Below are 27,500 nucleotides of genomic sequence, written 5' to 3' on the forward strand. Positions count from 1 at the left end.
CATACATACATACACCACAAATAATAAACAAGCTCCAGAAGGAAAACTATCCACACTGCTGACAGCGTGATGGATCATCAGCACTGATGGCCTACAGGACGGAAGGAACATCTCCCTGAATGTGGGCGAGATCATCTCAAACACTCTGAACTCTGCCTCCCTTCTCGAAAGGGAAAATATTTTTTTTTCCTACATTGTACTTGCAAGACACCATCTACCGGAATCAAATTCCTTGTATGTGCTTGCACTTACTTGGCCAATAAATACGATTCTGATTCTGAAGTGAACGTGAAGTGAAACACCGCACACAGTGAAACGTGTCCTCTGTATTTAACGTCACCCTTGGTGAGCAGTGGGCGCCCGGTGAGCTGTATGTGGGGATGGTACCTTCATCAAGGGGACCTCGTGCGCGATTTGAACCAGCAACCTTCCCATTATGAGGCCACCACTGTCCCTGTGTTGGTGTGGAGTTACATGTCATGCAGGCGCAAAGACTACAAAAGAATCAGGAATGGACCACACGACATGGACACATCGGTTTTTATTTCAGCCGCGCTTCTCTTATTATGTGACGTATTGACAGGAGGAGGAAAGTGGAAGTGGGGTGTGTGAGAGCTGTCAATCAGGCCTACAGGCTCCTCCCCCTTTCAAACATTGTTTATCTTCTCGACGTTCCGTACTGATGACCTGAACGGCTGGATCTTCTCTTCCCAGCGTGAAATCAAAGTCGGATGAAAGGAGAACAAGCAATTAGCTAAAAGCCTAAAGCTCCGCCTCCCTCCTGTGAACTCACCTGTACGGGGCCTGACCTAAAGCTCTGATCCGCCCAGTCGCCCTCGTTCATGCGGGGTCAGGGGTTAATCCTGCACATGGGGTCAGGAAGGTTGCTGCACGACCTTCATCCCGCTGCCGCAGGGATTTCTCATTCCTTAAACCGGACCGGGAATTTGGATTCCCGTCGCCGCATAGCAACCCGACAGTTTCATATTCATCCTTTACAGCAACAGTTTACTAACGCGTTCATAATACCGACTCCAAGCAGGAGAACGCAAGGTTGGATAATCAGGGTTCTACATATTCATCTTTTCTTATTTCAGGAATGAAGCATGAATCATAACCATTAGAGTTTGTTACTTTAAACAGGAGAATTTATAAAGTTCCTCCTGAACCCGTAACAGTTGTACATTTCATGGTTTTCCCGTCTCCAGCCGGGACCGAGGGGGTGAAATTCCCCTAAAAGCCGCCCGGCGTTCTCCCGGTCATTAAAACCCAGCTTCGGACAGGCCAGTCAGAGCAGCAGAAAAGCCGCCGCAGGAAGATGGAGGTTCCATAACGAGTCCTTTATTGCCCAACATAAAATACGGAAGTAGAATAACACAGAAGAGGTGACGCTGGAACGTACAGGAACGCGAGTGCGGACAGTAGCAGAAAATACTCGGAATGGACACGCACTCAAACATTCTAAATAATAATAATAATAATACTAATAAGTGCTTTTCATGCATGTCAGCAGCAGCAGCAGCAGCACGGTAACAGATCCAGAAAGGGGTGACCCCGCCCCCACACTCCGCCACGCCCTTTCCTCTAAAGTCCAGTCAAAAGCTGCTCCTGCCCCACAGCAGGCCGGGCAGGTGTTGGTCCGCCGGGGCCTTCAGTGGCGCTCCGCCGCCGCCGCCTCCTCCTCGTCCAGCAGCTTCTGCATGTAGCACGAGGTCCCCACCAGGACGTGGCCCGTGGTCTGCATGGTGAACAGGGTCCACCGGAGCGCCTCCCTGAGGGGGGTTTTAACGGACTTTAACGTGACGCGCTCCACTTCACGATCAAATTACATAAAATAAATGATAATAATATAATAATAATAATGACGCGCTTACTTGATCATCCTCTTGGCCTCGTAGCAGCGAAGGTCGTAGGACACGGAGTAGATCCCATAAAGCGTGGCCTTCACATTCAGGCAGCCAATAACTCCTGGGGTGGTTCTTGTACAGGTCGAAGGTCAGCTTGGCCACGTCCTTCCTGCGCGCCGGCTTGCCGGTCGGGGCGCTGCGGCACTACGATGTTCGTCTGGATGCAGGGGACGAACACACAAGATCTAGAAATGCGCAGTTCTGCGGGTTCCAAAATTTCAACGTCCTCCAATGCGTAAAGGGACTTTAAATTAAAAGGGATTTTAAATTAAAAGAAAATTGCAAAAAGATCATTCACAAAAGCTGATAAACCCTGAGTGTCTCCAGGGGGGGACTGTCCCTGTCGCACACTGACCTCCAGCGGCGTCCACTTCTGTCCCTTCTCCAGCACGATCAGGATGGTGTTGTCCTTCAGGGTCTGGAAGAACTCTTCGGTGTCCACCCCCGTCCCGTCTTCATCCAGGACCAGGGCACTGACGCAGGACACATGCAGCCCGTCCATCACCTGACCACAGGAACAAACAGCACAGTCGTCCACCCGCGTCCCTCACGTCACCGCCGGGCCGAAAACGCCACACCCACCTTGTTCAGGAGGTCGCGGAGGCTGTCGGCCATTATGCCCTTCTTGATGGTGCGGTCGGCGTTCCCGACCCGGAACGGCCTCATGCGCGGAGTCACGCCCAACAGCTGCTGGGTCATGGAAGCGCTGGCCGAGACGCTGGCAGTCACACACCTGCCAAACACACACACACAGGAGAGACTCTTAAAAACACAACACACACACCCACACACACACCACACACACACCCCCCCCCCTGGTCTAGAACCACACCCGGCCCCCGGTCTAGAACGGGCGATCTTACTTTGAAAGGGACGTGGGCGTCAGCATGCTGAGAGACTTCTTGGCGTAGTCCATCGTCATCCAGCTGAAGAGCTCTGGGGGTTCAGAGAGAAGAGAGTCAACGTCCTGCCGTGGTTCCTTACCCCACACACACACACACACACACACACACACACACACACACACTTTAACAGTCCAGGCCCAGCGACCCCTGCGTGCCGTCGAGCTCCGGATACCTGTTCTCAGGATCCCTGCGTCCGGGCGAGTCCGCGGCTCCGCCCTGACGCCCCGCTTTTCTGTCTCGCCCGCTCCCCACGCCACTCCCTCTCTCGCTCACCTTTGACCCAGTGCAAGTGCAGCGTGTTCGCGCGGCCACGTCGTTATTGAGCAACAGCGTTTCCGCTGCTCCCGCGCGATCACGTTTCCTGCTTCAGACAAAAAAAATTATAATAAAAATCCCAGAAAACAGATGAGACCGGTTCTCCACAGAAAAACGTTCATTACGAATCGAAGGGGATTATTTGTTGTGTCAGTACTGGGTCAAAGGTCACTATGACAAACCAACGGCCGAGCACATGATCCAAGCGCCAGGGTGTAAAATTAATGGCCCCGATCGCTGAAGTCAGCATCTTATCACCCATCACGTCACAGAGTTCCACACCAGATTATATCAAGCAAGCAAGCGGACACTTTATAGAGATTTACATCAAAAACATCCCTTCATACAGAGTCCGGGAACGAATACGAGTACCAATACAGACAGACAGGCAGAGAGCGAGCGAGCCAGACAGACAGACAGAGAGCGAGAGAGCGAGCGAGCCAGACAGACAGACAGGCAGAGAGAGAGAGAGAGAGAGAGAGAGAGCCAGACAGACAGACAGACAGGCAGAGAGAGAGAGAGCCAGACAGACAGACAGACAGGCAGAGAGAGAGAGAGCCAGACAGACAGACAGGCAGAGAGAGAGAGAGAGAGAGAGAGCCAGACAGACAGACAGGGCAGAGAGGGAGAGAGAGAGAGAGAGCCAGACAGACAGACAGGCAGAGAGGGAGAGAGAGAGAGAGGCAGACAGGCATGCAGACCAGAGAGAGCAGCAAGTTATATTCTGCGGTGTATAAAGGACTCATTTGAAGTGATTAGGAGAGCGTGAGAAAAACGCTAAAATGCATTACGATGAGAGACGCCTGCTGTCTTACACACACACACACACACACACACACACACACACACACACCACATCATTAGGGTCCCAGAGACACGCGTGGGGACACCCGCTGGGCCCGAGGCTTTTAACGCAAACCGGGGAGCGGCAGGAACTATTAAAAGTCGGAGGTCAAAGTGCACGCAGGGGTCGCTGAAAATGTCGCGGCGCTCACCGGGGGTCCGCGACGTCTCCGTCCAGCTGCTACATCCCGGGCGACGGAGCTCCTGCACATGTCGGCTTAACATGAAGCGTCGCGTCGCGTCCCGTCCGCCGCAGACCCACGACTCCCCGCGTCCCGCAGCGCCGCCGCGTTTTCCCGCGCCGCGCACCTGCCGCGAATTAGCGAGATTCCCCCACTCATTACCCGCACCGAGCAGGTCCACGTCACGCCGAGCAGGTCCACGTCACGCCGAGCTTCCGCGTGAAAACAGCGAACCTGGCAACCCGGAGCCAGGCGGACACAGGGGGCCCTGGGGGCCCTTATTATTGCTGCATACGTCTACTGTCCTCACGTTTGCACACATATTGACATTTATCGCACAGGGCACGTTATTTGCGCAATATTTTAAGGAAGCGGCCCCGTAATCAGAAGGTTGCCGGTTCGAATCCCGATCCGCCAAGGTGCCACTGAGCAAAGCACCGTCCCCACACACTGCTCCCCGGGCGCCTGTCATGGTGCCCACTGCTCACTCAAGGTGATGGGTTAAATGCAGAGGACAAATTTCACTGTGTGCACCGTGTGCTGTGCTGCTGTGTATCACAAGTGACACTTTTTTTTTTGTTGTTGTTTTACTTTCCTTTACTTGGCAGACGCTTTTATCTAAAGCGACTTACAAGAGGAAGACACCGGCAGTTCTCGTTCGGTTTCTATATTGAGTTACAAAACAGAGTCCTGATAAGACACAACTTGTCAAGAATAGAACATGCAGGGGAACTGTTAGATGAATATATATATATATTTTTGTGCGTGTGCATGTTAGACTTTTGAAATACTTTTTAAACAAGCGAGTTTTCAAATGTTTCTTAAACGTGGTGGAAGTCTCGGCTACTCGTCCTGTCCACTATTTACCGTGGGCTTGGATTGATGTGGATGCAATACTTGGCAAAATGGATTTGTGTCTTGTGGTATAAAAGAGGGGTAGAGAGGTCAGATTGTGCATAAAAATAAGAACGAGACGAGGCTGCTGCACGCGAGAGAAGGGACAATATCCGCTTCCCATTGTCGCTTTATCTCTACGGCGAGATCTTCCGCTCGGTCGGCAGGCGCCGCTTTTGAATGAAAAGGCGCTGGCGTCATCACTGCGCACAGACACGACACAAATATATTTCATTTTATTTTACAGTCGGCCAACACGCGCTTTTAAGTAAAGGAACAGAGTAAAATGAACCGACGTGCACTACGATAAATTGGCATCTACACATGTAATTGCATACAGATCTGTGGGCGCAGATACGTTCACTTCCTGCCTCAGTCTCTGGTCCAGCGCCTACTTCCTCCTGCCGATACGAGCCATCAGCTCCGCGTTGGCGGCCGCCTTGGCCCTCAAGTCGTGGTGCTTGGCCAGGTCTATCAGGACGCTCAGGATGGTGTGGTGGGCACGTCGAGGGACAGGGCGAAGCGGGAGCCCTGCGAGGCGGGACGCAGGCCCCTGCCCTGCCGGAGGAAGCCGGCGGCCAGCCGCCCGTCCAGCGGCTGAGAGCGGGCGCGGCCGGGCAGCAGGAGCAGCAGCAGCAGCAGCAGCAGGTGGGAACACGGACCCGTCATCGCCACGACCAGAGGCTGCTCGACATGGAACATTTACTGTCATTGTCACTTCTCAAGGAACCAGGACATTTAAATAACAAACACATCAAATTAAAATCTAAACAATATTCCTATCGTCATCCAATTAAACATAAAACTCAATATCAGAATTTATTTGATCCAAAAGCCCTAATGTAGCTTCCAGTGAAAAGTCGAAATATTTATTCAAATTTGATGTCACATACACAGTCATACACGGTACGATATGCAGTGAAATGCTTTTAGCGACTGTTACAGACCAGATTATTGTGAATATTGCAAGTAAATAATGAACCAATATGCAAATATTGTAAACATGACCAAATATTACACTTTTATGTCTAATATTTGTAGGGTGAAGGTGTGCAAATGGTATAAAGTGACAAGGTATAACGTATAAAAGAAGACTCCCTCACCAGATATTTCCCGGCGGATGCAGCGGACGGTCCGAGGAGGAGCTGGATCTTCTCGACTTCCCTCCGCGGCCGCGCCTTATGAAGGACCGCCGACCGAGCCCAGCCTCCGCCTAATCGTCCCCGTCTCTCCCCCGTCCAATCGCTCTTCATTTCCTCCCCCCATTCAGACAGTCGAGTCATGCTAATTACAAATCTGTTCCTGCGCCCCGCGTCCTCGTTGGGACAATGGGGACAGGGGGGCCTCGAGATCCTTTATGAGAGCCACTCTCCGTCTTTAATGAAGGCATGATTGCCTTTCATAACGCGAGACGCCGGGGTCATAATTCACTCGTAATGCTGGACGAAAGACACGATGCGACTTTCTCCTTTCAAATTGGGACCGTATTCCATGTTCAGTCAGATGAAGACACAACAGCTCTGGGCTGCGGTCGTATCGTTTATCTGAGGTCACGACGAGGAGGAGGACGAAGGGACAAGACTGTCGGCCCCAGTGGACACAGGAAGCGGAGACGAGCCCCTCGGACTCCTCCGGCCCTGAACATCAAGGCATCGTCTTCATCTACCTAATGATGGCCTTACTGCGCGGGCCGCATGTGCACGTCGGGCCCCGGGGCCAAGGTGGACGCCGCCGTCGCTCCTGCTGCGTGGGACAAGATGGCACCCACTGGGGACAGAGAGACTCACGCGAGTGTGACGGAACAGGTCGGAACGTGACGAGAGAACTTGGCCATTTAATTTTCCCTTGACACGGAGCTTTGAGGACGAAGGTGCCGCGGTGCTTCAGCGGCGCCACGCAGACTCCGCCCACGTAAACCGGAAACGGCGCGTTTACGTAAGCAGCGTATCACATTTTTATATTTACGACTCGGCAACGTTGGCCGAGGACGTCATCCCGCCTCCAGGCGGCTCATTACGGAATGATGTGTTCAGGAATATGGAACATGCCGGAACATGTCATAGAAGTGAAGTGATTGTCATATGCGATACAAAGCAGCACAGCACGCGGTGCACACGGTGAAATTTGCCATCTGCATTTAACCATCACCCTTGGTGAGCAGTGGGCACCATGACAGGCGCCCGGGGACCAGCGTGTGGGGACGGTGCTTTGCTCAGTGGCACCTTGGCGGATCGGGATTCGAACCGGCAACCTTCTGATTACGGGGCCGCTTCTTTAACCGCTAGGCCACCACTGCCCTGTTTGTTTCCCTGTTACCTGCACAGCGGAGAGGACGGTTGAAACCGGACGTGTAAATAGTGCCAGTCACATAGGACATGCACACATGGACGGGCGACAAGCACAGAGTCCCTAATAAAAACGGCACGTACACCGAACAACAGGGGGGACAGAGAGGACGGCTGAATGAAACCAACGGTCCATTTTCCACTTCTTCATTGTAAAAAGCGGGGGCCTAGCGGGTAATGAAGTGGACTCGTGCCGAGGTGCCACCGAGGTCCCGTCCCCACACACTGCCCACTAATATGCAGGGGACACATTTCGTCATGTCTTTCAAAAAAGTAAAACGTCAAACAGGATATTTGAGGCGTTTTACTGAAGTTGGTAGCGAGAGCTTCCGTTATGTACGATCGGTGACAGAAACACAGCACGTGATGAACAGCGTGACGCGGCGAGCCTCGTGCGGCGCCCTGGTTTCAGCGCGTCGCACCCCCACCCGAATGAAAACGGCCAGGACGCCAGGACGCTGTTTTACAACCTTTATCAAGAGGAGACGATTCATGGTGGAACACAAATCTGAACACGACAAACCGACACATGTTCTCGCATTCATACGAGCAAGCGAGGGAACAGGAGGAGCGAGGAGCGCGGTGGGTTTAGAACCGGAGCCAGAACATTGCACTGCGCACTCTGTTGTAGTCCGGCAGCTGTTCGACGGGACCTGGGGACAAAAAACGGAGCACGTTTGGATTAATTATTATTAACATTCCCAGAACGTATAACTACAACGTCCCCGCGCGCAGATGACAACTCACCGACTGCGGACACGGCCGGACACTTGTCGTAGATGTACTTGCTGCAGACGTCGCGCACCACCTTGGGGGTCACGGCCTACGGCAGAACAAAGTAGAGAACTTTTAGACGCGGTGCATTCTGGGAAACCGGGACGAAACCAGGACTTGGGGAGAAAGAAGAAAAAAAAAAAAAAAAAAAAAAAAAAACCACTCACGTCGATCCTGGAGTCCCACTCAGACAAGGGGATGCGGCGGCCGTAGAGCAGAATGTGCCTGCCGATGTCGTCACACACCGGGGTCGTGCCTGGCGGCGGGGGAGAGAGAGAGAGAGAGAGAGAGAGAGAGAGAGAGAGAGAGGATCTAGCCGCTGTACTCTATATTCGCTCAGGATTAATCGGCGCGCTGGCGAAACACGGCCGCCTCTCACCATTCAGCTGTCCCACCAGACTGGCCTTCAGTGCATTCTTGGCTCGGGCCACGTCGCTGTCTGTGACCGTGGTGCACAGGTTCATCCTGCAAAACCAGGACACCGCCGTCACATTCGAGCAGGAGGGCGAGTGACTGGCTTAACGGTGCAGAGACGCAGAATTTGGGCCACAAATTCAGGGTTCTCACACATTTTTACAAAATTATTTCCCATCACTTTTCAATTACTCAAAGGCCAATTTTCACGACCATACGTTCTTTGTAATTTATGTGCAAATTTGAAGGGGGGGAGGGGGGCTCCATCAGTTTTGGGTACAGATCATCAGCTGTAGGTCTGGGATACGGGATCAACGCGCTCACAGCACCACGCGACATGGTTCTCTGCGTAAAGCCAGCAAAGACACCATTAGCAACATTTCCCACCTCGACCCAAAGCCGGACTAAAATTTCCCTGACTTTTCCATGTTCAATATAACGTTTGGCCGCTGAGCAGAAAAGGGGCGTATAAAAGGAGCCATAGAATTCAAAACTGGATTGACGATGTCACCGTTGAATATGGGCAGCTTGGACCCGATGAATGGAACGAACCGTCTCGGACATCCTCTACACGCATCTTTCGTTTGATCATTTGGGCTGAGCCAGACCTACGGTTCTTCATTTCAAGCCAAATCTCTTGAAATGTACACTTGCCTGGCACGTTTGGTAAGTTAAATAAGATGAGATCAACCTTTATTAGTCCCACAAGTGGGAAATTGCATTTGTTACGGCAAGAAAGTGGACAGAAACAGAGGTAATAGCCGCCAAAAAATTACAATTGAGATCTACACATGTGCAATGGGTAAAGTAATGGGTAAAATGCAATGGGTTACACCTGTACAGTTGGTAATTACCGTGACGTATTTGAAGTGTGTGGTGTGTGGTCAACGGTGAGTCTGACAGTGGTTGGAAGAAAAGTCCTTCTGAAACCCAAGTTAGGCGACTATATGCGACTAACAAAATGTAATCACATAAGGAGTAGTTTTCTCGAAGTATGTAGCTCCGGTAAAACATGTTACACATTCATGAATCGGTCAGATTTCACATTTCCGGAATTCCAAACTTTTGAAGACCTGGAATTTGGCATTTCCAGGTTGTTCACGGACACGGGAAGCCTGTAATGAGTTCGGAACCATCGGACCGCGGACACTGACCAGGCATTCTGGGACCAGTGCATCATGTCCTCGATGTTGTGCCTGTCGGTCACAAAGTAGATCCCCAGGAGGCCGGTGTCGCTGTACGGGGAGAGGAAGGTCTGGAAGCTGTGGCACAGGCCCAGTTCGGCTGCCTGGCGGGCCAGGCGGCTGCTCAGGTTCTGCGGGGAGACGGGTCAGGTCATCAAGCGCACGCGGGCACCGATTAGCGGTCCGCTCGCGCGGCCTCACCGTTCCGCCGCCGTAGGTCACGTCGTAGCTGCCAACGATGCTGTTGGCCACCATGAGGGGCACGACGTCAGGGCTGGTAGCAGGCGGGCCTTCTACGGCGATGGCCACGTGCGCCAGGGGCAGGGCATCGTCACGGAAACGGATCTGTGTGCACAGAATCCAGATTTGGGTCCCTGGTCGGGAAGGGAGCTTGGGGCCCCCCCCAGGACGGTAGACTCGTACCTCGCTTCCGGTGAAGCGGCAGGGAGCCAGGACGGGAACGGCGTCCGCCTCGTACTCGAACGAGACGCCGCTGAAGTGCTTCTGGGCCAGCGCCACCAACTCGTCATGCTGCACGCCTGCAGGGCCAACGTAAGGAGAAACTCAGACGATTGCAGAAGGTGGCGCAACGCGGCGCCAAGCGTCTGCAACGCTTCAGCTAGTGGGCGAGAGAGCGAGACCCACCGCCGGCAGCTGCCAACACCATGCGAGGAGCCTTGAAGTGGCTGCTGATGTACTCCACCAGGTCCTGACGGGTCAACGTCCTGGAGACACAAACCCACCACCAGGAGTCATACTTTATTTATCGCGGCTATCGCTCACAAATCTGCCCATCCTGACGTATAGTGTTGTTTAAGTCAACAACATTCGTGATGAAATATTGAAGACGAGACGTGAGATAAATGCTAGTCATGTGACGATAAGTATAACAAAAGTGAAGTGATTGTCACTTGTGATACACTGCAGCACAGCACACGGTGACACAGTGAAACGTGTCCTCTGTATTTAACCACCACCCTTGGTGAGCCGTGGGCACCATGACAGGCGCCCGGGGAGCAGCGTGTGGGGACAGGACCTTCATCAAGGGGACCTCGATGGCACCTTGGCAGATCGGGATTCGAACCGGCAACCTTCTGATCACAGGGCTGCTTCCTTAAACTCTAGGCCACCACTGGCCCGCCCACCAAAAAAAAAAAAAAAAAAAAACAGGGGAGAGCACAAACTCAGTCCTCCACTAACAGAAATTATGATACAGTATGAGACAAGCACGTCCCGCTGGGTCCATCAAAAAAAAAAAGGGGCCTAGACAACAGCAGCATTGTATCTGGGTTAAAAAATGGCTGCCGGTTAAGGGAGCGGCCCCGTAATCAGAAGGTTGCCGGTTCGAATCCCGAGCCGCCAAGGTGCCATCGAGGTCCCCTTGATGAAGGTCCCGTCCCCACAAGCTGCTCCCCGGGCGCCTGTCATGGTGCCCACTGCTCACCAAGGGTGATGGTTAAATGCAGAGGACACGTTTCACCGTGTGCTGTGCTGCAGTGTCTCACAATGACTATCACAATCTTCCGAACATCACTTCCAAGCACAAAGACAGCCTTCTTCTGTTTCAACGTTACAACAAATTCACAACTTAGGACGAAAACAGCGACAACGTGACTGCTGTTACCGAGAACGTTGCCCCAGTTGAATGGTGGCTGTCAGCTACTTCGCATAAATGTCAAACTTGCGGCCCACAGGCCACTCTATATAGATCTATTATTGTGGAGCGCTGATAACACGCAAACTCCAAATCCCACAATGCAGCGCTTCGGGTGCCTCGCCGAACGCAATCCTCACAGCCGAATCTGTTAAAGGAGCCGTTTCCAGGTCGACGGCAACTAGGTTGTGAAGCAGCTGGAAAGGCGCCGTGCGCAGGCGGCAAGGTGCACACTGCATTATGGGATCTGTGGTTTCGTGTCATCGGTGCGCCATGTCGCCGGGCCATGATAATAGATCTATATAAAGCGGCCTTGGACGAGTTTGACACGTGCTCTAATCCCACACGGCCACGGACCGTTCTGATCACTAGATTGCTTGGCTGAGCACAGCGGATTATGATAAACAACTGCCTGCGAATTTACATGCGAGTGCTTATTTACATCCAAACACTTAAAATACTTAACCTCTCAAGGTAGTTCAACGTTCATCACCGCTTACTTTACATTTACAGCATTTACCAGACGTCCTTATCCAGAGCGTCTTACAATCAGTAGTTACAGGGACAGTACCCCCCTGGAGACACTCAAGGTTAAGCGTCCTGCTCAGGGACACAATGGTAGTAAGTGGGATTTGAACCTGGGTCACAGGCGAGTGTGTTACCCGCTAAGCTACTACCACTCTGGGGGTTTTTGTGCAGGCATTAATGAAGCTCATACAGCTTACTTTAGATTTGTGTTTCTTGTACTCATTTGTAATAAAACGAGCCCAGTTTAGGTCACAAAAAGGCATTATTTAATCGATAGATAGGTTGGAGTGAGTATGAACTCCGGCAAGGGCGACAAATCTGATAAAACAGTAATAATAATTTTAAACATATTATTAAATTGAAAACATAAAACATAATATCAAAATAAAAATGTAAAGGTGGTTCTTATACCTGGCATTGCTGGACGGGCCCAGGGGACTCTGTCCCATCGGGGTGCCCTGGAAGGCAGTGGTGTAGAGCAGGTCGAGGCAGACTTCCTGCAGGTTCCCCTCTACCTCCTCCAGCTCCTTCAGCACCACGCCGCGCTGCTGCTCCAGGTCCGCCTCGCTCAGAGAGCTGCTCTGCACCACCTCCGACAGGAGCTCCACGGCTGTGCGGAACACCAACCACGTGAGACGTGATCACACGTTGGGCCCAGGAGCAGCCACCTGCCACTCACCTTTGGGAAGGTCTTTAGCCAGGGTCTTCATGTAGTACGCGGTGTGCTCGCGGGAGGTGTACGTGTTCAGATGGGCCCCCATGGATTCCACCTCTTGCTCCAGGGCAGTTTGGGGGTACTTCTTTGTTCCCTGTAAAACAGACACGTGAGTCACACGGGGACCGGTGACAAGTGACACTTGGTGACAAGTGAAACTGATGTGCGGACACCTTGAATGCCATGTGCTCCAGGAAAAAGCCGGTGCCGTTGTTCTTTTCAGACTCATAGCGGCTTCCGCAGCCAATCCACAGTCCAACCTGTGCGACAAAGTCACAAAATCAAAGTTTAACAAACCACAAACAGCAAGACGTGTGTAACACAGGCCTTCAGCAACTTTCCGACTTACTGTGCACGTAGGCTGGCCTGTCTCTTCAGTCGCAACCCGGAGGCCGTTCTCCAGGGAAGTCAGTCGAGCGTCCGGAGCCCCCAAAACACTCTGGGCGTAGGTGACCGTCGCCTGGCCACGTCTCAGCGACAGAATTACGGGCTGGACATGCACACGACAAAGCACACACCCGCCCATAACTCACTGCTCACAATTCGTTTCGTGGGCCATAAGAGCAATTCACTTGATGTTTTCCTTTTGGTAAAGGCTGGGGTGGGAGTAGCTGAGCTCTGAACCAGAAGACCCAGGTTCTAACCCCACTTACTACCATGGTGTCCCTGAGCAAGACACTTAACCCTGAGTGTCTCCAGGGGGGACTGTCCCTGCAACTACTGATTGTAAGTCGCTCTGGATAAGGGCGTCTGGTAAATGCTGTAAATGTAAACCACTGTCGGAATGACCTTGCTAAAATCTGATGCTGGCGGACAATATTTTCGGTAGGAAAACAAATTAATAAGTTCATAGATAAACATTACTACACGTTACATGACAATGATGACGATTATTTGAGATGGCAGGGCTTTCATAAATGTTGACCTTCCCGAGACATGCTAACGCTAACCGGCTGCAGCGCTGCCTATGAACAGCGCTAGCTTAGCCTAGCCTAGCCTAGCCTAGCCTAGCATGGCTACCGTTGGCCAGCGTCATTCAGGACACCCAGGCGAAATACGCCCGTACACGCAGATAAAAAAAGCGGCGTTTGGACTCAGATTAAGCCGGTACGACGGACTTACGCTGCGAGCTTTAGCGAGGGCCCGACCCACAGCACTCCCGGCTCGGCACACGGACGCTGCCATCTTTTCCCAGCGGAGAGTCTGTGAGCTCGGCGACGCGCACGTAAACTGTCGTGGACGCGCACGTCAAACCGTGACGCGTCGAGCGCCGGCGCGAAGGAGGTCAGAGGGGTGAGGGACCCGTCTTCATGTGGGAAAAAACGCACGTACGCTCACATCCGTTCACACTCTTCCCCATTCGGTAGGTGATGTTCTCAGCAGCAGTATTGATGAACGTGAAAATGTCAAATGTGACAGTAAAAGTGAAGTGATTGTCATTGTGATACACTGCAGCGCAGCACACGGTGACACAGTGAAATTTGTCCTCTGTATTTAACCCTTGAGCAGTGGGCGGCCATGACAGGTGCCCGGGGAGCAGTGTGTGGGGACGGCGCTTTGCTCAGTGGCGGCAACCGAACCGGCAACCTTCTGATTATGGGGCCGCTTCCTTAACCACTAGGCCACCCGTGTCCCACTGAGCCCCTCGGGATAAATACAATTTTTCTTACCTTATCTTACACAAACAGGTTGTTCTGAAAGGAGAACGTCTTTCCTGCGTAAATCATACCTGCTTCTACCCAGAATCAGAAACTAAATTAGGAGAACTACTGAAAGTGCCTATTAATCCTATAAAGCCCAGTTGCCAATTAATACAGGCACAAAGACAGCTTTTGAAGGTAGGTTGAGTGTAATACGTGATTCTGTGACTGGTAGTCGCCCCTAGTCTCCCCTCCCACTCTGAAGTCTCCCTTGCTCCATACACTACTAGTCGAACCTTTGGCTGTACCTACTCATGTACTTTGTACATTATAGACACAGGACTATGAAATAACACACACAAGTTTATGCACTAAACCAAAAAATGGCACACGAGGCAAAAAGTTGAAGATTTGAGGCTCTCTGAAGCAGGGGAAAACTGCTTCATGGAGACTTAGATGGAGCCGTTATGAAGATGGAGCCGTCAAGAAACACATTTCGTATTTGTAGTACGAAGAGCAAGTGAAGTATGTCCGAGGAATCTGCTTTTTCCTCTTTTTACCTTCATGGCGGCTTTGTGCATGATTGTGATCATCGTCAGCCGCTCGATGCTCATGAGTGAGGGATAAGAAAGTGTTCAGCACTTCAGCACGTCCCTGTTGTCCAACTTAAGGTGGTGGAGAGAAGACAAAATGCTGCGGTCGCGGTGAGGACAGGCCTAATATGTCAATTGCAGCCAATTGCTGTTGAAGACTATAGTTTATAATAAAATGAATAAGTCTAGCCTTGGTAGGTATAGGTGCAGAGGCTATTTAATCTGTGCAAAATACATTTGTTGTAACAGAGAACCCATTTTAATACCAGCACACTCAGATATTATTCATGCCCCGTCCAGCTCGGATTGTCCTGCGCTGATGGTGACGGGAGAAGTTCTGTAATCTCTGGCCCGTCTGTGGCACGATTGGAGAACGGCTCAGGACGTTGGAGTCTCTCTCGGAATCTTGAAGGCCAATGACCTCCAGGGGAAGAACCGGCCCGCGGCGGCCCTCGGCACCTGGACGTGCCGGTCCTGGCCTCGCCCCTGGTTTCTGCCAGGAGACATCTAGACTACGAGGTAGATTCTGGGCCGGGACCGCTGTAAGTTGGCCAGGAAGCCTCCACGTCTCCATGGCCTGTACAGGCCTCCGTGGCACGGCTGATGGCTGCACCCTGGAGGTGCTCAAGGTGAGCTGCCTCACGACAGCTTTAATCCACCTCTTTGGGGGCGTCTTCTTCTTCGCCGCCCCCACGTCCTTCTGCTTGCGTTGGGGGCGGACAGAGGCTGGATGGACAACGTGAGGCTCGGCGGCCGCAGAAGACTTTCGAGCACATGGTCGCCGTATCTGGCATCCCTCGATGAGCAGATTGACGCCCAAATACTGCGGCACGTCAACTGCAGCCTGCGGTGAGACAAAGGGCATCAGGGAGGACTTTTTAAAGGTCCCCTGACATGAATTTCTGCTTTTATATCCGTCTTAGGGGTTTTTCCAGAAATAAATTGTCCCCTTGTGACGACATAAGGGGACAAATTCCAGATCCGGCCGTCTGAGCTGCTGCTCTCTGAACGGTGAAGCAGAACGTCGCCATTTCTAGCCACTGCAGGACAGGCTCTGGGAAATACTCATGTCGGGGGACCTTTAACCGTCAAAACGAGAATTTGCTCACCACACCTGTTTATAGATGAGCTGAAAGCCTCCCGTGTTGGCGTTTCGGTCAAGCCGCCGGTCCAGGACGACCCTCAAGGTGTCTTCCTGCACTGCTGCACAAAGACGAGCGGTCACCGCCGTGGACGGCGCCATGGTCGGGCTGGCGTTGATCTCGATCAGCCAGGGCCGCAGGTCTGGACCCAGCATGAAGTCGGCCCCGTAGAGCTCAAAGCTGCCGCGCCGGGACTCCACCAGGTCCTGGGCCGTCTGCAGCGCGCGCACCACCGCAGCCTTCATTCCCGGGAGCGCCGCGCCGGCCCACTCGGCGGCCTGGCCCCGCTCCGACAGGTAGGCACGGAACCGGCCGCAGGACCATATGTTGTCCTGTGGAAGTTCGGGGTGGCGCTGTTGCGAGGGCTGGAAGTGCTTCTGGATGGAGTTGTTGCACAAATGCACGGCACTGCGGAAAAAAGCAACCAAAGTTAACCAAGAGAGAACCCGAGGAAGAACGTTGTTGAAAGAGGTGGGCATCTGCCCCTGCTTCACCTGTCCATCGTCTCTACTGTGTAAGGCTGAGTAGAGAAGCGGACGTAGCATTTGTCGTAAAACCACACCGTGAGAGGGTTCCAGTCTGTGACCAGGAACCACTGCCGCAGGTCAAACTTGGTGCCATGAACCAACAGGGGGCGCTCCAGGTACTTCTGCGCAACCCACTTGCTGTCCTTGATCAGTGATGGGTCGCCGTCCACCAATCTCAAGATCTCATCCAGGCGTTTGGAGCAAATGATCCCTAAAACGATGACAGAGCAATATGGCGTCGCGTTGCACCAAGTTTCCCGAATTTGGTTTGGGTCCAACGTCTCACCTCTGCCACGGGACATGGCCCCAGGCTTGATAATCCAGATGTTGTGAATGCCATCGGTGTCCAGCTGTGGACTTACCTGTCTTAGCTTGTGGAGCATGGCCTGGCAGCGGTCAACATACTGAGCGCTGCTCTCCACCTCAGCCCCATCGCTGGAAGGAAGACAGAAATGTGGAAGCCACCCGACCAACGGCCCGATGTCCCCTCCAAGCCACTCGAAGCAAGGACACTTACTGAACCGCCAGGTAGTAGGCGTGGACCAGCTCTGACCACCGTCGCTCCGTCAAGGCAGGTAGCGCTTCCGAGGAGATGTCTATGTCACTGTGGTCCAAACTGTCCAGGAAGTCCTGGCAGACCTTCAGGGCACTTTCAATGATTTTGGAGGACACCATGCCTTGCCGCTTCCATGCTTTCTTCTGAGCTGGGGGAAGAAGCACAGACCAAAGAAGCTTCATAAGTAGTTCCCTTGTGACTCTTCTTCTTGACATGATGCTCACCATCTGTATACAGCTGACCTACAGAAGGGTTTCATCTCAACTCATGAAGACGTCATGAGTGAAAAGTACTGAATGTCTCGTTCCTGACCTTGTTGTTCTGGTTCTGTCGATTCCAGAGATGCGCTTTCTTCTCCTGCCCCGCACTCCCCTCGGCCTCGCTCCACAACGCACTGGAGTAGGCTTGAGCACGCTGTCCTTCTAAAGTCCTCTACAGAATGGACATCAGCAAAGAAAAGGTCAAGGATGCAGAAGGGTTGGTAGTTGACGGACCTCTAAAACAGGTTCAGAAATGGAGCGCTGACCAATGAACGCGTGTTTCTCATCTTCGGCTCCTAATCTGTAGCAGCGCGGGAAGAACGTGTCCGGATCCGCAGCATCGAACCATCGCAGGTTTCTCAAGTTCACACACAAGCCCACCTGCAAAAGAAGGAAAGCAGCGCTTTTACAGGACACAGGCGAAGATCAGCTCACCCATCCAGGCGTCATCTCTGACCTTCGTGGTGAAGGTCCCTGCCTTCGCAAAGTGATTGGTCATCTGTTCTTTCTTCAGAAGACGGGTGTCAACAGTGTCTCTGCGCGTTGTCCAGAAAAAGAAGGGCATCTCATTCCTGACCATTCGGGACTGCAAGAACAGCATATTCCACAAGTGTGTTTGTAATGTTAAACCATGGCGCTGTTGTTAAGTGAACTTCGGTGATGTCCTGGGATGCAACGGATGCCATTAATATCGTCAATTACGATTTTTTTTTATATGAATCAGAACTGGCGTCATTACTTAAACCTCCGGCAGACTACAGTCATTTTTTTCAACAGGCATCTCAGCAGGCAGCCAATCCCCTGGCTACCTGGAGGACCCAATGTTTACATAAAGTAAAGTGAAGTGATTGTCACACGTGATACACAGCAGCACAGCACACGGTGCACACAGTGAAATTTGTCCTCTGCATTTAACCCATCACCCTTGGTGAGCAGTGGGCGGCCATGACAGGTGCCCGGGGAGCAGTGTGTGGGGACGGTGCTTTGCTCAGTGGCACCTTGGCGGATCGGGATTCGAACCGGCAACCTTCTGATTACGGGGCCGCTTCCTTAACCGCTAGGCCACCATTGCCCCCGCTGGGGGACGTATCAGATATGAAGCGACATGAGAGGCGCATAATTCTCTCTTGTCAATCCTGAAGAGGCTTGGAATTCGGGGCTCAGCATGGCAGTGGTTTGCTTCCTACCTTGATGAGCGATCTTACCAAGTGACTTGGAAAGGATCCACCTCTACCTCACGTAGACTCTCCACTGGTGTCCCTCAAGGCTCGGTGCTAGGTCCTCTCCTTTTCTCCCTCTACACGAGATCACTTGGTGAGGTCATTTCCTCACATGGATTATCCTACCACTGTTATGCTGACGACACACAACTCCTCTTCTCCTTTCCTCCCTCTGATCTACATGCTGCTTCCAAAATCTCTGCATGTCTAACAGACATCTCGTCTTGGATGGCAGCCCATCACCTCCAACTCAATCCCACCAAAACTGAACTAATATTCATTCCAGCAGATTCTTCACCACATCAGGATCTTGCTATTTACCTAGACAACTCGCAGCTCTCTCCTTCTGCAACAGCCCGCAACCTTGGCGTAACAATAGACAACCAACTCTCCTTCTCAACTCACATCAGCAATCTTTCCCGCTCATGTAGATTCCTTCTCTACAATATCAGACAAATCCGCCCTTATCTGTCAACCCAGGCCACCCAACTACTGGTTCAGTCCTTAGTAATCTCACGACTGGACTACTGCAACTCCCTTCTAGCTGGTCTACCTCTATGTACCATCCGACCTCTTCAACTCATACAAAATGCAGCAGCACGACTGATCTTCAACCTTCCCAAATTCTCCCATACCACCCCTCTGCTACGTTCCCTTCACTGGCTCCCAGTAGCTGCACGCATCAGGTTCAAAATACTGATGCTGGCCTACAAAGCCAAACATGGAGCAGCACCATCCTACCTCACAGCCCTTATTACACCTCGCACTGCACCTCGTATACTCCGAGCCTCCAGTACTGCTCGCCTGGTCCCTCCATCTCTGAAGGTAAAAGGAAGACGCTCATCTAGACTCTTCTCCGTCTTGGCCCCTCGGTGGTGGAATGAACTTCCCCTCGAGGTCAGAACAGCTCAGTCACTGAGCACCTTCAAACGACAGCTCAAGACCTTCCTCTTTAAAGAATATTTAGATTAAATTGTAATTTTCTTGTCAAACTTTGTGTACAGAATCTACAACAGAGTGAATTAAATAGATGTATTCATAGTTGGGGTCCTAGTGAACCGGAATTGATCTCTTCATCGATGGTAACTTGAAAGCACGTTGTAAGTCGCTCTGGATAAGGGCGTCTGCCAAATGCCGTAAATGTAAATGTAAATGTAATTCTTAATAAAAAAAATGAAAAAAGCAGGAAAGCTGGAAGTAGTTCAGACATCAACCAAACGAATGAGGAAGCCCGTTTGCATGAATTAGATAGTAATAATTATAATGATTATTATTGGAGTTGCTTCTGTCAAGCGGTACTGTTAATTGTAAGAATGGCTCTGTCTCTCTCCGTGTCTAATAATGATCTAATTAAACGATGTTTGTCACTTCTGCATGTGAGAAGTGAGGACTGCTTCTTCAGTTTGACTCCAAAACGTTTAAATACATTTCTTTCATTATTATTCTTTATTTTTATTTTTCCTCCCTCTGTAGTATCATCATCAGTATTGGTACCGAGTTAGAAACTTAAGCCTTGGTGCCATATAACATGACCCCTCACCATCAAATCATGCAGGTCGTTGGGTTCGTCTTTTTCCACGTCCTCTGGACCGTCTGAGGAAGGAAATGGGACAATCCACTCACTGGGACACCAGAGGCGAGAACTGAGAAGTGGGGTCTTCTCCTTACCGACGTCGTCGTATCCACTGTCGTCTTCGTCGTTGCCGTCGTCGTCGTCTGCATCTCGGTGCCGGAGACGAGGTGGACGCGGCAGGCGCCGCTCCACCCAGCCCCTGTCCCTCAGGGCGCTGCGGACTACCGGGTATGGGCCCTGGATGGAAAAGACCTTCCGCATCTGGCAAACAGAAAGGCCGCGTTACGGCGGGATGCGCGGGAGCAGGACCTGGTGAGGAAGAGCGGCACCACCTTCACGGCGTTGTCCACCAGCGCCTTGGCGGTCCTGTGCCTGTCCAGGTTTATCACGGGAAGGCTGAGCGCGCTGCGTCGCACTTTAGCTTCTGTGGGTGGCGCTGAAGGGCAGAAAACAGGCTGGTCAGTTGCTGTCGTGTCCATTCAAAAAAAAAAAATCTTCATCTCTGTCCTGCTCGCGGGGGATCAAGAGAGCGGCGCCATGAAATTCGAACACTTTAATCTCTTACCGGTCACTTCATATTTAATTCAGCATTGCGTTCAAACACTCAATTGTACACAGCGCAGTGTTACAGGGACAGTTAAGTGTCCTGCTCAGGGACACGATGGTAGTAAGTGGGGTTTGAACCTGGGTCTTCTGGTTCATAGGCGAGCGTGTTACCCACTAGGCTACTACCACCCTACTTTCAGTACCCCACCACCCTTACAATCAGTAGTTACAGGGACAGTCCCCCCCCTGGAGACACTCAGGGTTAAGTGTCTTGCTCAGGGACGCGATGGTAGTACGTGGGGTTCGAACCTGGGTCTTCTTGCTCATAGACGAGCGTGTTACCCACTAGGCCACCACCACCCTATTTCTACGAGCTACGGAAGTGGAGAATGATCACTGGGCATTACGAGTCTCCACTTCTTCCCCACGAGCCAGACGTCCACTAGAGAACGTGGATTTGGGAGCCGTCCGGTTTGCCCAACTCACCGGCGGAGGTGGCAGAAGGTGGCAGGTGGTTTTCTTCCGTCTGGACCGTCATCTTCAACTATGGCTCCATCTGCTATTCTGGGCCATGTTTCCTCTCCTTTCTGGTGTTAGTCCGTCAGTCGTGTTGCCTGGACATCTAGGGAAGACATAAGACGGATAGAAAGGATTATAGTTGTGCAAATCCACTATGAGAGAGAGCGGGATGAAATTCGGCCGCATGCAGCAGCCGTTCAGGCGTACGGATCCGGATTCGGAACAGGAGCCGGATGGGTGTCACTGGTGCTGTTGATGGGTAAGAAGGTCAAATTGCAAAGCAGCAGACACCTTGGCCACACCTGTAAGACCTTTTCACACCGACCATGCAGGTCCAGGCGACACACCTGCCTGACAACCAAACAATGGCCTGGTTCTAATAATACCCCTGATACGGACAGAGAATAACAGAACCTGAAGAAACCGTCCCCAACAGCCATTATAATCCTAATCTATTTTATATAATTAGACCACATATTACTACAAGCAATTAAGCACTAATGAGAGAAATAAATGGGGCCTATTTAGATGCATTATGACTGGTGCACTCATTAAAATCTGTTTGTCTAACAATATGATTAAGATAAGATAAGATTTTATTAGTCCAGAAAGTGGGAAATTTACTATAAATTTACTATTATTGCTATATCTTGGGGCATGAACCAGAATACCCAGGTTCGAACCCCACTTAGTACTATTGAGTCCCTGAGCAAGACACTTAACCCTGAGTGTCTCCAGGGGGGGACTGTCCCTGTAACTACTGATTGTTACAGGAGATGGTAGTAGCCTAGCGGGTAACACACTCGCCTATGAACCAGAAGACCCGGGTTCAAATCCCACTTACTACCATTGTGTCCCTGAGCAGGACACTTAACCCTGAGTGTCTCCAGGGAGACTGTCCCTGTAACTACTGATTGTAAGTCGCTCTGAATAAGGGCGTCTGATAAAAAATGCTGTAAATGTAAAAAAAAAATGTAAATATTTTTTAGCCGTCGCGAGTCGGCCGCCATAATTCACCACGCTGTTGTTATGTATGGAAATATTGAATAACCTGCTCCTGTCGTTGCATCGGCGCTTCTCCTTTATTCCTGGTATCCGCCGTGAGCGCGTCTGGTGTGTCCACCGTCTCCATAACAACTGCGCGTAAAAATGCGCCCGAGGACACGACGTCGCCGTGTTAATTAAACGTCTTATAATTACTTATTATCCGACGTGAGCGTGTGCGCGCTTTACGCGCGTCTCGTATGTCCGCCGTCTCCATAACAACTGCGCGTAAAAATGCGCACGGAGCGCGGAGACGCCGCGACAACACGACGTCGTTATGTTAATTAAACGTCTTATAATTACTTATTATCCAGTTGTCATCATCTGCAGAGCGCCGAGAGCGTCGAGCTGTTTATCACGCACCGCTCTGCATCGCATGCGACAATATATCGTCGCGCCGCTAGGAGGCGCCGCACCGCAAGTTACGCTGCGAGAAGAGACGGAGAAAGAATCTCTTGTAAATTGGGAACAAACGTTTTTCTTTGTTGTTTTCACTGAACGTTCTTTGTTTGGTGGAATATAACGAATGCAGCGGCGGTACGAACGTCCATATCTCGGGGGAAAATGTCGTTTCTGTGGGGGTCACTGTTCCCTTCCCAGGAAGATGAGGTGATGCTGCTCATTTCTACATTTACATTTACAGCATTTATCAGACGCCCTTATCCAGAGCGACTTACAGTCAGTAGTGACAGGGACAGTCCCCCCCTGGAGACACTATGGGTTAAGTGTCTTGTTCAGGGACCCCATGGTAGTAAGTGGGGTTTGAACCTGGGTCTTCTGGTTCATAGCTCAGCTACTCCCACCCCAGGTGATATCAACCTTTACCAAAAAAAAACAACCAGTGAATTGCTTTTATGGCCCTTATCCAGAGCGACTTAGAATCAGTATTTACAAGGACAGTCCCCCCCTGGAGACACTCAGGGTTAAGTGTCTTGTTCAGGGACACGATGGTAGTAAGTGGGGTTTGAACCTGCGTCTTCTGGTTCATAGGCGAGGTTCATTTTCTCCACCCTACTTTTATCACAGAGCCTCGCACATGTAGACAAACGGACAGATGGACGAAAATCCCCAAAGCTGCATCATGTCCCTCTGGCAAATCTAAACGTGAAAAAAGGGCGGCCCGGCGACCTGTCAACACGGCGTGGTGGCGTGTGGGGAGATGAATGGGCGCGGGTCTGAACAGGGCCCGGCTCTGTTTGTTCTTCTCGGGCAGGTGGGCTCGGTATTGTACCTGCTGTTTGCTCAGCGACTCCCATCTGCCGCCATTCGTTGGCTCCTGACGTCAGGCTCGCCGAACGCCTCCGAAACGCAGCCCTGCTCTGGGGCCACCATTGTTCGCCTGCTCAAGAGAGCGGCCTCTGTCTCCACGAGGTCGCGTCCCACTCCGCCTCCGTCCCGGCGTTCCAGAGGCCGCGCCGCGCTTCTGCCCGCTGCCGCGCCCCGGCCGCTCCGGCACAGAGGGGCATTGTGCTCCGTGTCAATGTTTCTACTATTGTGATGTCATAGTTTGTCATCCTGGGCGCCGAGGTTCCCAGCATTCCCTGTCAACGGCCCCGCACTGTGATTCCACTGTAACCTTCGCCCTTTGACCCTCGACGTGCATCATTTGAGTCTCATTTGCATGCCATTTGCCTGGCAGTTGGAGCGCTCGTTGCGCTTCCTCCGCATTCGGCGGCGGATGCAAATGGGAGTTTCTCCTGACCGAGGAGGCCGGCGTTAAATAAAGAAAAGTGAAGTGATTGTCTCTTGTGATGCACAGCAGCGCAGCACACGGTGCACGCAGTGATATTTGTCCTCTGCATTTAACCCATCACCCTTGGTGAGCAGTGGGCGGCCATGACAGGCGCCCGGGGAGCAGCGTGTGGGGACGGTGGGGACCTCCTGATTACTGGGCCGCTTGCTTAACCGCCAGGCCACCGCTGGCCCAAGACAGGCGGGACTGGGATTGTTCGTGCTCATGTCACGTAAAACCATATTAATACAGCGTAAAACCGTCACACCGGAAGCAGGGAACACTTCGCTCGCCGCGTAATGAATAACGATTTCGTGAAGGTCCACCGTTTTAATCACCACTTTCTAATTTGGCGTCGCGGAGGTCAGCGTGACGGCGAATGGCGGAGGCCGGGTGTGGGGGGGAGTGTGCAGATAAGAGGAGAAATGTGGAGTGTCACGCGGCGGCCTGCTCCCCCCCCCCCGATCGCCCTCGCCGGAGATAACGGGCCGCGCTGATACCGACGCTGTCAATCATTCCGGCGCGCACGGCGTGACTCCCAGACGCCACCAGCGTGCAATCAGGGCCGTTACATCTGCAGGAGAAGAGAGGAGAGGAGGGGTAGAGCAGAGCAGAGGAGAAGAGAGGAGAGGAGGTGTAGAGCAGAGGAGAAGAGAGGAGAGGAGAGGGCCGGGGGAGGGAGAGAGAGCCACTTGTCTAAATATAGCGAGTGCGGGCCTTGTTCCCCTGTCCTTATAAAGCACTCTGGTGGATCTGCGCGGCGTCTTCCCCTCCGCCGCTGGGAACCGGGCCACCGCGCTTTTTCTTTCGGGCGGCTTTTTCTTTTTTTTTTTTCTCTGTCTTGAAAGTAAAAAAAAAAAAAAAAAAGACGATTTTATAGAATCTTTATCTGCTTCCACAGGAGTAAACAGTGCGGAGGGGAAACAGACTAAAATAGGGAGAGAGACGAGGAAGAGCGCTCCGCTTGGGCAAAAAAGGAGAAGGTTTTTGAAGAGCTTCCTCACCACATCATAAAAAGCTCACAGTAGTTTCAGTCAATCCTAAAATTGTCATTGTGAGACGCTGCGGCGCAGCACGCGGTGACGCGGTGAAACGTGTCCTCTGCATTTAACCGTCACCCTTGGTGAGCAGTGGGCACCATGACAGGCGTGTGGGGACGGCACCTTCATCACGGGGACCTCGGTGGCACCGTTCCGATTACGGGTCCGTTTCCTCACCCGCTGGGCCAGTGTCTCCCAACCCGACCTTATGTAGGCTCAGGTTTTAATAATGAGTGTGGCCGTTTGTAAAGATGGGCCAGTGGTGGCCTAGCGGCCTAGTGGTGGTAGTAGCCTAGTGGGTAACACACTCGCCTATGAACCAGTAGACCCAGGTTCAAACCCCACTAACTACCATCATGTCCCTGAGCAAGACACTTAACCCTAAAATTGCTCCAGGGAGACTGTCCCTGTAAATACTGATTGTAAGTCGCTCTGGATAAGGGCGTCTGATAAATGCTGTAAATGTAGCGGTTAAGGAAGCGGCCCCGTAATAAGCAAGGTTGCCGGTTCGAATCCCGATCCGCCAAGGTGCCACCGAGGTCCCCTTGATGAAGGTCCCGTCCCCACACACTGCTCCCCGGGCGCCTGTCATGGTGCCCACTGCTCACCAAGGGTGATGGTTAAATGCAGAGGACACTTAAGAAAAGAAATGTGGGTTCAAATGAAAACTTACTGGCACACCAACATGATATTCTGGGGGTGTAACCGCACTCTACAGTATAACGTATTGCAGTTCGACGTGTTCCCGTGAGCGTTTCAGGGCGTCTCCAGCAGCCCGCAGCTGTCTCTGAGGAAGGACACGGACAGGAGCGCAGGTCAGGGGTCATCCGTGCACGAGGGCACCTGTTGCCTGCCTCGCACCCGCACACAATGAGCCTCACAGGAGGGCGCCGCCCTGGCGGTTTTCTCTCTGAGTTCAGGCCTGCCGCAGGGTTACATAAAGCGCCTGCCGGAGTGTGTGTGAGTGTGTGTGTCACCGTGACAGATATACGACAGGACCGCTGTGTGTGTGTGTGTGTGTGTGTGTGTCACGACACAGCAGATGGAACGCAGCCTTTTCTGTGACTCTTCGGTGCTGAGTGGAGGGTCCTGAGCTCCTCCGCCAGGTGGTGAAGCTTTACACAGCTGCGGGGGACGGGGGCGTCTTCTACAGACCCCTCTCTGTCTCACTGTCACTGTCCTCAACCATCAAATCTTCACCTGACAGCTGCTGCAGACGCCAGGCTCCACAAGGCAAACACACACACACACACACTCCATTTAGAAAAAGCATACTTGCTAACTGTCGCTTTTAATTGACTCCATGCAACTGAGACGATGTGGGAATCACAGGGAATCCCGCTTCACGATATCGATATGCTGCAGAATATCATCACAGTGTCACTGAACGGGAAAAAGTACCTGAAACTACAAATGAATCGTGCCATTCTTTCAATTGAAAAGGTTCTGTTTTCCCCCTAAACTGCCATCAGCTCCACCCTCCTATCAGGGACAGGTTTAAGCTTGATTGGTGACGATTGATGATATCAGCATATGGATTATTCATCTCCAAAGATAGTCTCAACATGTACTGCTGCATGCATGTTAATCCAAACCCGCCACAGATCAGCTCTGCACTTACACAATTCAATAAATTCACTTTTACATTTCCAGCATTTACCAGACACCCGTATCCAGAGCGACTTACAATCAGTAGTTACAGGGACAGTCCCCCCCCTGTCTTGTTCATGGACACAATGGTAGTAAGTGGGATTTGAACCTGGGTCTTCTGGTTTATAGGCGAGTGTGTTACCCCACTAGGCTACTACCACCCTGTAAATAACCCAAAAACAACGATCTCCTTGTCAACAGCAACTAACCATCGTGTATGAAATTCAGACACATGCAATAATTATATTAGGTCATGATTCATACACTGCATTCCAAATTATTATACTAATAATGTTTTTCTCTGGTTTTCCTAAATAGTCGATGCAAATCAGAGAGACTCTTTAAAGGTTAAGTAGGTTTATTGTCATTCCAGCCATACATTTACATTTACAGTATTTACCAGACATCCTGTCAGTAGTTACAGGGACAGTCCCCCCCTGGAGACACTCAGGGTTAAGTGTCCTGCTCAGGGACACGATGGTAGTAAGCGGGATTTGAACCTGGGTCTTCTGGTTGAGTTCCCTATTGAGTTGCTGAGGTTGTTATATACATGTGCAAAATGCAGAACAGAGTTAAATGGCAAAATAAATAACAAATAACTTGTTCTTTCCCATATTAATAATAATAATATCATTAATAATGTGGTATGCCCTTATTCTTCTTCTTAGTCTTTACTTATAAAAAGCCCTGAGACACGAAACCGTTCATCTCTGACACTTAATTTGCATAATAATTATTTGGTGTATTTATCGTACAAGACAAATGTAACATGTGCGGGACGACACCGGGCCTGCCGGG

At 51.6% G+C, this 27,500-nt stretch overlaps 3 protein-coding genes across 5 annotated transcripts; all 3 read right to left on the bottom strand.

Moving 5' to 3' along the window:
• Positions 1-1,651: 1,651 nt before the first annotated feature.
• Positions 1,652-4,560, bottom strand: LOC114772236 (cell death activator CIDE-3-like). The gene is given in 7 exon segments (XM_028965238.1): positions 1,652-1,772; positions 1,875-1,964; positions 1,966-2,092; positions 2,259-2,412; positions 2,490-2,640; positions 2,771-2,843; positions 4,123-4,560. Coding segments are annotated over 7 exon segments (789 nt in total). The 5' UTR covers positions 4,196-4,560.
• A 3,287-nt stretch (positions 4,561-7,847) lies between these two features.
• LOC114772238 (cytochrome b-c1 complex subunit 1, mitochondrial-like) lies at positions 7,848-13,922 on the bottom strand. Its single transcript, XM_028965240.1, has 13 exons — positions 13,783-13,922; positions 13,010-13,150; positions 12,834-12,920; positions 12,625-12,754; positions 12,357-12,555; positions 10,409-10,488; positions 10,187-10,302; positions 9,965-10,108; positions 9,734-9,894; positions 8,545-8,630; positions 8,333-8,421; positions 8,139-8,214; positions 7,848-8,044 (listed from the first exon to the last, which is right to left on the bottom strand). Exons 1-13 carry the CDS (start codon positions 13,843-13,845, stop codon positions 7,980-7,982), a joined length of 1,437 nt encoding a protein of 478 aa, XP_028821073.1. The 5' UTR covers positions 13,846-13,922; the 3' UTR covers positions 7,848-7,979.
• A 1,166-nt stretch (positions 13,923-15,088) lies between these two features.
• Positions 15,089-22,663, bottom strand: LOC114772244 (tubulin monoglycylase TTLL3-like). Of its 3 annotated transcripts, XM_028965249.1 has the most exons (13): positions 22,288-22,663; positions 21,204-21,339; positions 20,504-20,607; positions 20,267-20,432; positions 20,139-20,191; positions 17,836-17,964; positions 17,645-17,759; positions 17,431-17,550; positions 17,080-17,266; positions 16,849-16,997; positions 16,530-16,773; positions 16,008-16,443; positions 15,089-15,737 (listed from the first exon to the last, which is right to left on the bottom strand). In XM_028965249.1, exons 2-13 carry the CDS (start codon positions 21,253-21,255, stop codon positions 15,168-15,170), a joined length of 2,325 nt encoding a protein of 774 aa, XP_028821082.1. In that variant the 5' UTR covers positions 21,256-21,339; positions 22,288-22,663; the 3' UTR covers positions 15,089-15,167. The 3 variants fall into 3 exon arrangements, with proteins under 3 accessions (XP_028821082.1, XP_028821081.1, XP_028821083.1); XM_028965248.1 differs by having other exon boundaries at positions 16,530-16,997; XM_028965250.1 differs by lacking the exons at positions 20,504-20,607; positions 21,204-21,339; positions 22,288-22,663 and having other exon boundaries at positions 16,530-16,997; positions 17,836-17,914; positions 20,267-20,341.
• Positions 22,664-27,500: the final 4,837 nt, after the last annotated feature.

This window comes from Denticeps clupeoides, unplaced genomic scaffold (assembly GCF_900700375.1).
Source record: "Denticeps clupeoides unplaced genomic scaffold, fDenClu1.1, whole genome shotgun sequence".
NCBI classification, from domain to species: domain Eukaryota; kingdom Metazoa; phylum Chordata; class Actinopteri; order Clupeiformes; family Denticipitidae; genus Denticeps; species Denticeps clupeoides.

Coding starts and splice junctions, on each gene's coding strand:
- LOC114772244 (XM_028965248.1), bottom strand. CDS start 21,255: ATGACGGTCCAGACGGAAGAAAACCACCTGCCACCTTCTGCCACCTCC. Junction 20,192..20,266: donor CAGTGGATACGACGACGTCG/GTAAGGAGAAGA, acceptor TTCCTTCCTCAG/ACGGTCCAGAGGACGTGGAA. Junction 17,760..17,835: donor CAGGGACCTTCACCACGAAG/GTCAGAGATGAC, acceptor CTTCTTTTGCAG/GTGGGCTTGTGTGTGAACTT.
- LOC114772238 (XM_028965240.1), bottom strand. CDS start 13,845: ATGGCAGCGTCCGTGTGCCGAGCCGGGAGTGCTGTGGGTCGGGCCCTC. Junction 13,151..13,782: donor CCCTCGCTAAAGCTCGCAGC/GTAAGTCCGTCG, acceptor GTGCATGTCCAG/CCCGTAATTCTGTCGCTGAG. Junction 8,422..8,544: donor TCTGGTGGGACAGCTGAATG/GTGAGAGGCGGC, acceptor CCCCGCCGCCAG/GCACGACCCCGGTGTGTGAC.